The sequence below is a fragment of the Oryza brachyantha genome, chromosome 12 (assembly GCF_000231095.2).
Source record: "Oryza brachyantha chromosome 12, ObraRS2, whole genome shotgun sequence".
NCBI lineage: Eukaryota > Viridiplantae > Streptophyta > Magnoliopsida > Poales > Poaceae > Oryza > Oryza brachyantha.
This window is the reverse complement of record NC_023174.2, coordinates 3618996-3632473: the sequence shown is the minus strand read 5'-3', so window position 1 is coordinate 3632473 and position 13478 is coordinate 3618996. Positions and strand designations below refer to the sequence as shown.

The 13478-nt window shown below is 37.6% G+C and overlaps 1 protein-coding gene across 1 annotated transcript; it reads right to left on the bottom strand.

Moving 5' to 3' along the window:
- Positions 1-1176: 1176 nt before the first annotated feature.
- Positions 1177-13240, bottom strand: LOC102702516 (mRNA-capping enzyme-like). Its single transcript, XM_006663833.3, has 18 exons — positions 13184-13240; positions 11985-12130; positions 11355-11493; positions 11074-11225; positions 10384-10467; positions 10234-10296; positions 9331-9468; positions 9045-9248; positions 7688-7804; positions 7164-7213; positions 6085-6247; positions 5876-5998; positions 5339-5467; positions 5147-5245; positions 3847-3936; positions 3674-3758; positions 3071-3201; positions 1177-1673 (listed from the first exon to the last, which is right to left on the bottom strand). The coding sequence occupies exons 2-18, from the start codon at positions 12093-12095 to the stop codon at positions 1536-1538; spliced, it is 2016 nt and encodes a 671-aa protein (XP_006663896.1). The 5' UTR covers positions 12096-12130; positions 13184-13240; the 3' UTR covers positions 1177-1535.
- Positions 13241-13478: the final 238 nt, after the last annotated feature.

Genomic DNA, 13478 nt, shown 5'->3' with positions numbered 1-13478 from the left:
ATAGAGGTCCACCTATAAAATATCCTCTCTCTCGACTGGTGGGGAGCCTGACCAATTTACGAACAGCCCACTTAGCATCTAGCTACTAGGTGTTTTAAGACCCTAGCAAGGACCGCCTGTAAAATAGCGAGGAGGACGGAGGTGCTCTATTTGTAATATTATTGTTGTAGTAAGACTTAAGTGTATATGCTATGTGATGCTACTTCTCGAGTTCACGTGTGCCATTTACTCGATCCAAAGAATGGTACTACTAAACATGACATGTTTCCTATTACAAAACGAGGGCCGCTAATGCATGAACAATGATGAAGACGCTAAGACAATTCAATATTGATGGCGTGAAGAAGACGACGAAAACAATGGCCGCCACCTAGGAGATCAAATCCCTCCCGAGGGCAACAACAGCACGAGCATCAGAAGCAGTTCTCGATTGCCTCCTGTTCTAATATCATGTTGGATAGTAGAGGGTGAGAGATTAATACATACATGTTAGACTTAATTGTATTGAACTCCAAAGACCGGTATATATAGGAATACATAGGGATGAGAGAAGAAATTATCTATTGATAAAGAAAGAGTATATATAAATCAATCATATATATCCTAATATATTCTAATTATCATATATCTCTAACATATACTAATAATATCAGTTGAGATGCAACAGATAGCATTTCCAAATGAATTAGGGCACATTTCTTTTCGATTTGTTTCTATTGTTTTCACACCCTTTTTTAATACCTCGAAACATAAAATGGACACATTCCTCTCTCAAATCTATGGTGTCCAAATGCAGCAGATGCGCTTAAATATTGTTTTCGTTCAGGTCTACATGCTATCTCAGGGTTCGATGGCACTGTCCATTTCAATAGAATGGGAGCTAGTGCAGCGACACCTGCAAGGTGATCATGCTAGGTTTTGATCGCACAATGTCTAGAACATCAGGAATAATTAACTATTTACCACTCTTATATATGTCATTTAATCAATGTGTCTATAACCCACGTGCCATAGACACGTAAGATGACAAATAGAACATCAAGGGGTATGATGGGTTTTCTATTACCTTGCACACTGATCTTCACCCACCGACTACGAGGTCAGTCAGTCGGGACTACATCAAATGCAATGCAGATAAATTGTCCTATAAGCTACGACAAGAGAGAAAACAGCCAACGTCGCGTACTCCAGTATGCCATTTGTATGTTTACTTTTTATTACATGCACATAAATTATGTGCATTGTGACTGTTGACATAATTGAAGAACCTATTTGCTGGAGGGGCCACGAAACAAAGGAAGGTGTAGCCGTATAGCACATCAGAGGATATACATAATTGAAGAATTACAACATTCTGAAATGATCAACAGGGAGATCATTTTGAAAAATTCTCGGCTTGCTTATGGCTCACTATGAAGATATAAACACTATCTAAGCAAGCTACTGCCTGGACCAGCTGGCCTTTGCTATCTGTTGGTTGCAGGGTTACAGCTCTCTATAATTGTACAAGATGAATATGTATAACTGGCCCTCTATCATCTCCTTCGTTGTTGAGCCATATTCCGCGCATGAGGCTTTGCTTTCCTATCAGCGTACATAGGAAGGTTCATGATTTCATATATTTCCTCCAGGAGCTTGTCTTCAGTAATGTTATCAGTGATGCTCCTCATTACCTGCCCATTTACCAGAATGAGTTAGGATTGTGATTATGCTTTCTCATGCACAACAGAAATCATAGTTTATTCATCACAACCAAACCAGTAAGATTTTGTAATGTTCTAAAATATCAACAAAAATAGAAGGCAATGACAGCAATCAAGTGAAACGAGATGCACCCCTAAGTCCTAAATCCCAAATCAATTCATCAAGCCAGCCAAAGCCCATGCTGACAAACTAACTCCAACTAATAAATGCCAGAACTGCATCTTGGAGCTCCTCAGCACGAATGAATATGAATTATCAAGTATCAACACCATCACGAACTCAAATTTATAGGAAGGATCAAGTATTTGCAGCAAAGAAGCATGCAGCCATTGGCTTCAGAAAACAGATATTAACTGTGCTTGGCATGGGCTACCGGCCCAGGTTCCTAGTATGTCGCGCAATCTCTTCAATATGGCCGTTGAATCTCAAGTGGGAAATGGGAAATCTACGCTTTTTTGGACCGAGAAATGGCTGCAAGGAAGAGCTATTGCTGATTTGGCCCTTAATTTATGCCTTTTGCTTGTTGGTCGCAGGTTACATCAGGGGCCCCTTGACTGTCCAAGTAATTGTTGAATACCTCCAGGTATGGGACATGGTCAATCCGCCTATGGGACCTTTTTTGTGTGAACCATCCATTTGCTCCCTGGAGAAGGATTTGGAAGAGCTGGGCCCCTCTAAAATGCAAAATTGTGTGGCTAGCCATCAACAGCCGATGTTACGGCAGACCACCTTGCAAGGTGTGGTTACCTCATCCAGACACTTGCCCGCTATGCGACCAGGTCGATGAGATGATACAACACATATTGGTGTCGTGTGTTCAGCTGACAAGTGTGGTCTATAATCTTGCAAAGGCTTGGTTTCTCCACTACGTTTCCAAATCAGTATACACTCAATTTCTCGAACTGTTGGCCAAGGGCTATGAAGGGCCAACGAAAGAATGAGAAGGGGCTCAACTCACTTATCATCCTGACTGCTTGGAAGATTTGGAAATATAGGAACGATTGTGTTTCCAACAGAGCTATCCCTAATGTTGCTGTGGTAATTCAATCCATAGCTAATGAGAGTGCCCTTTGGTGCGTTGCAGCAGCCTCAAAGCTTAAGGCATTCAAAGCAAGCAGTTACATCCCATAAAAAGAGCACGGTCAGGATCTGGTCTTGATCACAAAACAATTTGAGAAAGAAGAGTAGACTATGAATGTTAAGATCTACAGGAGTAAACAAAACTCTAAATTTGTACCCAGTGCAACTAACAGTAGTATTCAACAATTTTACTTACTAACAGTGCACCTTAGTTCTAATTCTCCTTTACATTATTATCTATATATATTGTGGATAAATGAGTGGGAGAGGATAGAGAAAGACATGCCTTTCTGTAAGTATTGATATCATTAGGAGTCGATTTATCTGTTCGAATGCGCATGCAGGACCAACAATCCTCTTGTTTATTCCAAGAGCACTCGACGATTTTCCCTGATATTGAAGATGGATCAACTTCATCTGCGTTAAATTCAAGTGCATCAGCAATAATTAGGCAAAAATAAAGCTACACAGTATAACAATTAGCGTAACTCAAGAATCATGACAGTGATATGTTGCAAAAAGAGACAATCAAGTATATGAAGAGCCAAAGAATCTAATATAACTCATGGAAATCACAATGAAAATGTTTATAATGGACACAAATACATGAACAAAGCATTGAATCAGTGTATGTTCTATTTAAAGGACAAAGTCCAGTAAAAAGCTGTAAAAGTTGGGCTATATTCAAAATTTTGGAAAAATTAATGCATGTGGTCATGAGAATATTAGCAGTCATGATTATGGTTCAGAAAAAAGTTGTTTGACGAAGTCAAATTGATGTTTCAAGAAAAGGGATATGCTCACTAGGGACCACCAATCCAGTCACCATCCATAAGGTGTAAATTATTCAGAGAACAAGACAAATGCAAAAGTTTAAATGGATGCTTACCAGGGAACACCACCCGAGCACTGTCCATAAGTTTCTTTCTACCTCTCTCATAGAGGAAAATGAACTGACGGTTCTCGCTACCAATCTATTACAATTGAACAACAGAAACAAACATCAATACATAAGCAAATCCATCTAAAATCTTTGCATGAAAGAAAGCAAGGCATTCAGACCTCGAACAGAAAGTCAACTGAATTCATCTCTGGATATTTCCACTTCAAAAGACCTTCATGTGTACGAGTTACATAAGGATCATCCCATCCCTACATAACAGGCAACAGAGACACATGATGAAAAGAAAAACAGATAAGTTCCCTTCTTGTGTAACTTGGATATGATGATGACATGCATGGAGGGATGAAAATCAGCTGCATGGAAGCAGCTATTCTGGCAGTTAGCAAGGCTTTCTGAAGAGATGAAATTATGACATTATCAACTTATTGGGATTCCAAAAGATACACATAGCTTATAAGAGAAGTCTCTGCTTAAATGAGACATGTAGTAGAGTGAAGCATACTTGAATTTCCTCACACAAACATGAAACATTCCTAGACTTATCAAGGATTATTGCCCTTAGTAAAGCTTGACTCATTGTAATTATTAGGTAGGAGGCATATAACATAGAGCAAACCACTTTCAGAATCAGTTCAACAGTAAGAATCCACCCATGTGAAAACAGAAATTAGTGGTACATCTCTTTCAAATACACAGCAAGAGCAACTGGACGATGACCATGAGCCTAATAGTAACAGTTGAGCTAAAAAATGCTTATTGCTCCCTTCAGTCACAAATACATGTAGGTTTTGGAAATACATGCAGTTAAACTGTACGATCTTAAGTATTTTACCACAAAATGTAATGAGGTTTTACAAATATATTGTATTACCTCTGTCCCATAATAACTGCAACCATGTAGTTCAATAGAGGTAGGCCTCATTCTTTCTACCCAAGAACATTAGCCACTCCCTCGATACCCGTTAGCACACTTTTCAAATTACTAAATGGTGTGTTTCGTGCAAAAAAAAAAGTATATAGAAGTTTCTTTAAAAAATCAAATAAATACATTTTTCAACTTTTTAAATATTTATTCTCAATTAATCATATATTAATCACATTTACTGTTTTGCATGAGGCTAATTGGCTAATTAAAAAAGCCAAAAAGAATAGGGCTGTAGTAGTAGATATACATGGTGAAAGTTATGTTTTGTGAACTGTCGGTTTCCAAAACATGCATAAAATCAACGAAATATAGAGTTGATTGTGCATGGCTACATGACAGGAGTTCCAATGCTGCATAAGAGACTACAATGCAAAATCATCACAGTATTGCTTTTGTATAGTGCAAAGTGGCAAATAAGACCCAAGACAACCATGCCAATAATATAAACCCATCAGAATCAGGAGAAAAAGATGAACTTCTTTGTAATTGCTTCACTAGTTTTGGAAGGCACAAATAGGACATAAGAACCATACCTGTAATATAAGCCCATCAGATTCATGACAAAGCTTCGGAATAAACTCCTTCAGTATCTTGTTCACTGCAGAAAGTTGCCAGAAATCCTTTCTCCTTACCTGATAAAGGCCAGATAAAATTTAATTGTAGTTCACCAAACATAGTATGAAACAAGAAATAAGTTCAAAATTCCATATTCCATATGTCAGTACCGAAAATAGTTCCATGTCATATTTGTATGATGGACTGCCTTTTGCACCACTATCAAAATGTCCTTTATCATGAAAGCGTGGGCGTGTTATCTCATCATCAAGTAATTTCCACCTCTCAGAAAAAGGCAACTGCATTCAGAAATCAAACTAAAATAAGTATACACATATGGAACACAAAATAACAAACGTGGCAAGTAATGAAATTATGTGTTTTTCTTAAGCTATTCAATTCTTCAGCAATGTCATTCATTAGAACTTAAAATTAGTAGCATCATAACAGTGCATTGCAAAAGATCCCAACAAATTATACTAGAGGTCTAAAATATAAAATGCAGTACATGTATAAAAATAGCACATAAATCCTTGAGTCATCTCCAATAATATTTGTAGTGCTCTGTTATCACTATTTGAATTGGAGTGTTTGAGAAAAAAAATGTCACTATGTACACAAAACAACCTCTTAGATGAATAGTGTGAACTGAAAAGGCCACAAAATTGAATCGCCAATTAAGAATAATGTATTTGAAGCATATCTACCTTGACTACAGACTGGGAATTAAGTGCCATTAGATCATATGCCAAGTATCTCCTCTTCAACCCCAAACCCGGTACAGTGTCAACAATCATTTCTCCGTCAATCAATGTATAGTGGTGGAAACCCTTCAGATAGCAAAAGGAAGTTCAAAGTTTACAAATTGACGAGGAGAAAGAAAAAAACGAACTATGCATCACAATGGGAACGTTACTTCATTCGGATTTCGAAGAGGAAAACGCATCTGAACTCTTCTAAAGCAGAAGTTCCTATCAACTAGAAAGCAACCATCACGTGTTATAAGCATCATGTATCGCGTTCCATCGGCTTTCCATGTTGCATAATAATATCGCTGTCTCAGAATTTGCAGATTCTCGCTGTATATAAAAAATATAAAGGAAATGAGTTAGAGGAAAGGACCAGAAGCCCAACAGCAGAAACTACAATATAATGGACAAGGTGAGGGAAAGAAGACAATTGCAATACAAAGTATGGACGAATGATGTTCATAAGTCCCATAGAGTCTATAATAAGAAAGACACGCAGCATTATGTATGCCCTCTCATGATCTCATCAGATAGTTCAACCACTTTTAAAAAAGAAGGATTTCCTCTATGATGAGCATGTACCAGAAAAAGTAGAATCAACTGTTAAAGAATGAATTATATGTGCCAGGCGCAAAACAGCAAAAGCAGGATCCTTCCCAATGCCACAGAAAGCCCATTCTGGGTTACAAAGGGACTTGAGGCACGCCTAATGTGGTGAAGAGCGGGACATTTAAGACAAAGGAGGCCAGCATCAGCATAGAACAAGGGCGGTGAAAAAGAAGTAAGGGAATTATGACAGTGTTATGGGATAGGTAGGTGAATAAGTTGAGTGCTGTGAATAATCTGTAAAGGAAGGTTAGAATTCTAAGCAGATTACAGACAAGTACACAAGGTTAGTGCTCAAATTCCTGCAAAGAGTTGAAGTTAATTTCTCACTTATATTATTCATACTTTACCCTCAAATTTTTGTGGTTTATTTTCATCCTTCGATGCTTTGTTGGCTAGAACATCACAGGCTAAAAAAGTAAACCACATACACAGGATTCAATTACGGTTACATAAGGATTTGCATAGTGGCATGTGATATACTTTATGTTTTGCACATGACTGAAATAAGGTAGTTGGTTGGCATGACATTTGATATAAACAGTCATAGTAATAGTATTAATTATTAAATCAGCACTTGCAGTCACTAATATAATTTGTGATTTTGCCAAAAGAATCAAAATTGAACAGAAAGCCATACCTGTTAAGAGACACTGGATGAGATCCGGGAAACTGAGCATTAGCTCTACCCTGGTGAGTGCAAGGGTTAGCTGAAATTTTGATACTAATCAATTCATATGGCTATTGTTGTTTTCACAAAAAAAAGGTTGGTTCAAAATTATACTCTACATTTCCATTCAGTAACAACATAATGTGCTGCATAGTTGCATACAGCTGCATCAGCTTCCAATTATTTGAAAGAAGTTAGCATTTGCACCAAATTATGACACATTAATCTAAGTTTTAGTCTTGATGGAACAAAAGATTCCTGAAACTATTTGAAGCAAGATAGATACAACGTTCTAAACTACAAAAAAATAATGAAACAGCGAATTTGTAATCAAGAAAGCAAGTTATGAGTTCATACTGTAGTGAACACTGAAACAAAACTTTGGAAATATATTTTCAAAGTGTTACCGCAAATTAAGATGTGGTAATCAATGGGGGAAATATGTGACTCAACAACAAGGTAGCAAAGTAACCAACAACGCATTGTAAACTTACACTAGGCACTAATTCAAGTAACCGAAAACATATACTGCGCAGGAAATCTTGCTGGTCATTAGGTACAGCATCCCCTAAGATATCATCATTAGTAATGACTTTATCATCTTCATGGGTCTGCAATAAGAACGGATGCTTTAAATGAAAATTAAACAGCATTAAAAATATGTATATAATCTTTTCAAGATTTTGGCCTTTGATAACTGAGAACGATAAAAATACCCTGTAACTCCCTACAATCTCCAGGCATCAATCAACTGATAAAAGTGACAATGATGAATGGATGACAGGATTCAATATTTAACTGCTAGCAAAATGTCAACATGGCATGGAAAGACATGGAGGAAATGATATATGGACACACGCCATATTGCCATCACATATCAGACAAAGTAGAAAGAACCCTTTCATGGGTGAGGGAGAGCAGGACGGTATTACAAGCCTAGGAGAACAGTGATCATGATATACTCCTGACTCCTATCCAGAGAGAGAATTGTATATGCAACTCCAAAGCAATATAATAGTAAAACGCCACTCTAAACCATAACATCATAATGCTATTTGACCCGGTAGGGACATTTATTGTCATAGTGAGCTGCCTAGATCAGCCTATGAAGGGAAGCATGAGACCCTACAAGTGTACAACCAGCCACTGCCCGCACAAGGCAACAGTAACATGTCAGGCTTAGAGAACATAGTTACCAAGATCTGTTTGTCCCTTTTAACTAACAAAAGAAAGATAGCATTGTAGGAGTTGGACCTAATAGAGGGCATTCAGATCATCCATTGAAGGAAAACAGAAGAAGATAAACTGTATATGTCTCTGTCCCCTTTTGACTCCTCTCGGTTGCTATTTTCTTCCCTACCCTGGCCAAAGCCATATGGTATTGTCTAGGTGATGCTTACTCTTGATAAGTATTAGATTCATTAGTTTGCACCCAGTACCATGAAATATTCAAATTTTGGTGGGGTGTAGATCTATATCAGAAATGTGTTAGTGACAGTGCAAAACTTTCATGGCCAAACTCACATGTATATGGAAAAAACAGAAATTTTATTTCTCCCAAACAAATATAAATTTGATCATAAAAAATTGCAGGGGCATTAAATATCTGTTCCTTTATATCAACCATTAGGTTGGGAATTTTGGGCAATCTGCAACTGTGAGGTAAGTTCTACTAATTTTACACCAAATATCTAGCTTAAACGAAGTATACCTCAATATGCAGTCACTTATTTTTCAAATTAACTGTTAGTGTTGTCAAATCATAGTGTACTATTGAATTGAAGTCAGATATTTACACATCTAGGTAGAATCAACAGCGGGAGTTATAAATAGAACTATATGAAAACCTACAGGTGATGGCGCAAGATCTCCATTGCCATCATCATCATCCTGCTTAGCTTCACCGTTCAAATCAAGATCAGAGGGTCTCTTCCATTCTGGTGTTGGAGGGCATACAATATTTTCAGGAATTTCGTGATAAAATGAATAGAGAGCTTGAATATAGTCACTTTTATATATTCCAGGAGGTCGCCGTTGTGCAAATATGTTCAGTGCCTAGCAAAGAAAAACTTTAGCTCAAGAAATGTCAAAAATTATTTCCAACAAAAACTAATTGAAACATGGATATTTTTCTTACCTCGGTAACACTAGATAGTTGAGTGCGCAGTAGGTAATTAACAATCATAAAACCTGTACGATTATGCCCATGGGTACAGTGAACAAGAATATACTTGGGATTCCTTGATTGCTTTTGACGATCAAGAAATGCCATCACCTAAAAGTTAGCATGTCAAAGTTTGATCAACAGATTTATTACATAAGATTGTCATATCCTACAAATAAAGGGTTTTTCCAAGTTTGAGATGGATGTATATAAGTATATATCGATAGGACAAGACAACAGCATGCAACTCATTGCATATTTGCAATTCATATACATTTGCACCAACTTAACAACAAAATTGAAATCAACAAAAAATAACAACCACGACAACTTGAGGATAGCTCAGTCGGCAAACAATTATTTACTGCAGAATTCAGAGGCTAAATAACCTATGTCAACCTAGAGCAAATTTATCATCTAGCAATCCATAGCAGTGACAACTAGCAGAGGCAAGGAGTTAATCTAGAAGGGCTAATTGAGGAGGGTATTTCTATGGGTAATAAGACACACAAGGTCATAACTCATAACTCATAAGCTACCTATGTAATAACTCTCTTCACTTTCAGGTGACATATCAGCAACATTTTCAGGTAAGGAGGCAACAAACACAAGACTTTTATCTAGAATGCATAACATAGACAGCATAGCTTTAATCAATGCCAACAAGTTCATAATGCATAACATAGACAGCGCATAGCTTTAATCAATGCCAACAAGTTCATAGTTTTAACCAAATCTCAAACAATAGTAAATTGCTTCAAATGTAGAACAATGAAGAGACACTGAATATTGATGTCTAACAAAAAAAATGTGCAGAACAGCATAGCTGACAAAAAAAATATTATGTCAAGATCAAAGAATCAATATTTGGATTACCTCATACACAAATGTGTTAACAGATTCATTGTCTGGAACAGCATCTCTTCCCTTGCAGGCAATCTGAATGAAAATACGCCTTAAAGGGTAAAAAAAGACCTTTTATTTTGCATTAATCCTTAACTGCCTAAGTACCTATTTCTTTCTCACCTTGACATGTTTAGTACCCTGTCTTGTCCATTCAGTTGGTGAATAGTACCGAGTGGTATTTGTCAAGTCAATCACTAAACCGATCTGATAAATAAATGGCAGAGAATATGTTATCACAGGCAATTAGCTGCAATGTATTTAAACTAATTTAAATAAAGTACAGACTAGGGTTTGTGATGTTCCCTTCATTCCTTCAATAATAAATAGAAAGAAGGTATGAAGGATTGAAAGAAGTGCACTAGCACTTAGCAGAATAAATATTATTTCAGTTTCAGATATTTATTACAAACAACTATTGCTCCTTAACTCATTCTTGCACTGTAAATTGCATTCAATAAACAATAATTATCTAAAATCTAAGTAGAGCTATGTCCCTGTTGTCAGTATTAATGTGAGGCCTCTGCATTACTGTATAAATAGCATTTTGTAAGAATTGAAACTGAGAAACAAGCATGTTTTTTGCCACAAAACTTGCTTTAAATCTGTGAATACTGTATAAATAACATTTTGTAAGAATTGAAATTGAGAAAAATGCATGTTTTTTGCCACAAAACTTGCTTCAAATCAGCAACCACTGTGTACAGAGTGTGGCTAGATAACAAGGGAGAAAACAAATGGCAGGACCACAGGACACAACTAATATCATGTGCATTATTATCACGTCCATATTAGGTAGCATGCATTACTTACATCTCTGCCAGCTTTTCTTTGTTTATTAACGACTTGCTTGGAAGAATATCTTTTCCCAGCAGGCACAGACTCGTTGAAGGTTTCATCCAGGGGAACTTTAGAAGGTACAATCCTATCTATTGGCTCACCAGATCCAGGGCAATCCAACCAGCCTGAAAGCAATGACAATTTAAATGTAATGACACGTAACTTTAAAATATATTTAGCCTATGTAATATATCAATTAAAAATTACCATTGGGGCATTCAAGGTAAAAAAAACCAATAACAAACAATACATACCCTGAGGTGGCTCTTTAATCCGTCCATGTCTACTGATTTTGTTTTGATTCATATGATCATTCCTAATCTGTGGTCGATATGGCTTTGGTCCATCATCATGCTGCTCCCTCTTTAACTTCCTCCGTCGCTCTTCACGTTCCTATGAAACATAAATACAGGTAACAATGATGAACCATAACTCACAAAGAAAATGGTTAAATAATAATTAAAATCACTTTGCACCATTGCTGTTCTTAAAAGAGCGTCAGCTACTTAAGTAGTAATAAAATAAACAGAATGGATGAAACCAAATGCTGTTGGCTGTATGACACAAAACAAGATCAAACAAAAGAAGATAGCACATAATGACCAATTGGTACAGAGACTAGATAAGAGTAACCAGAAGAAAATTGTTATGTTAAAATGTCGCAAAGCCAGGGCCGTTTAGTGCAGAGTATTATATTCTAACACACTTCATGTCCTCATCTCAAGGGGAACGCTCATCTAATGCTGCTAAAAACTCTCAGTTACATGGTAATCATACCAAATTGTAGTATATTACTCCATATTATATACCCAAGAGTCCAATACTATAAGATGCATGTACACAAGAAGTTGACATGGTTTAAACAAAGAAAGTATTTTATGTACCCTTCGCATTATCTCAACAGCAGACTCAGCATGCTCATTCTGTGAAAAATCAACATGCTCTTCATAAGACTGGTCATCTTCTTCAGGACATGGTGAAGCATTTAAATCCATTCAGGATACTCCAGCTAAACTTTTGAAGCTGGCACCTAATAAAGCAGAGGGAGAGAAAAATCATCTTACATCAGTGTAATAACTAATAAGCAGCTGCAGTTCCAAATAGTAGAGTGATTTTAGCTGCACTTGATGAGTACAATATAATTAAGGATACTCAGGTAAGGCACACAAAAATTAGGACAATTTCTTAAGGAATAACGAAAAATATAAATGAACAAATATTATATTGTGCTTATAGAGGAATACCATATCAGTTATATTACAGAGAAAAGTGGGCAAGAAGAATAAAAATCCAACTCGTTACAGTAGACACTAAATTTCACTCTTGTCCTTACATCAAAGCAGAAAAAGGCTACATTTGGAAATTCCAACTTATTAATGTGTCCTTATCCATGTAAGTTTTGAAGCTAACTGCAGCATCAAACCATATCAAGGATATTCATCATCTGTTTCTGTATAAACTTGGTACAAGACAAATTAAATGGAGTTTTCTACTTAATGAGCAGCATATGATTATGTTCATCGAATTGTCAAATTCTTATTGGGCAAAAAAGTCTGGGCCAAGCCACATTGTCAGCTCCATGAAACTATTCTAGGCATGACAATGCCAAGGTATTGCAGGAGTGGCACACCGATGATGTATTGATGTATCTGTTGGATCATCTATTTTTTTTCTCCTCCAAACATCCATATGCAACTTTAATCATCTTTGTTTTCTATGTAAGTTAACTTGTTCATTAAATAAGTACATATGCAAGCCAATGTTACACTTGATATGTAGGTTTACTTGTCCGGTATAGAACTACAAGTGCCTGCAAATAGATTTTCACAATTTCTTCCCTGCTGTTTGTTTTCCAAGCACATGCCTTCGAAATAGTGCGTGATCAAACTTAGCTAGAAGCTAGCAATAAAACTAGTTAGCGGCGCCGCAACCCAGTCACTCTGGGTCAATCACACAGTATCGTACCATCAACCCACCCAATACTAAGCGACCAATCTACTCCCAGATCGATCAGAACTAAGCAACTCCACCAACCAGCAGCACCCACAGCGGGCATGGGGGCAAGGAGGATCGCGTCCCGTACCTCGCTGCGGCGGCGGCGCGAGGATTCGATTGATCGATCGGTCGATCGATCTCGCGGCGAGATGCGCGCGCGGGCGGGCGGTGCAGTGGGGTGAGGGGGGTGGGCGCGGGGGCTTTCGTGGAGGCTGGGAGTTGGGCTAGGGTTTGGTAGTCGCCGCCGTCGGAGATTGGAGGAGACGAGCAATCGAGTCGGCGGCGCACGCGGAGGGAGGGGGACGGAGGCGGCTCGGTGCGACAGCGTGGTCGAGTGGTCTGCGTGAACACGGTCCATAGCGTGGATTCCTACACCAACCGAG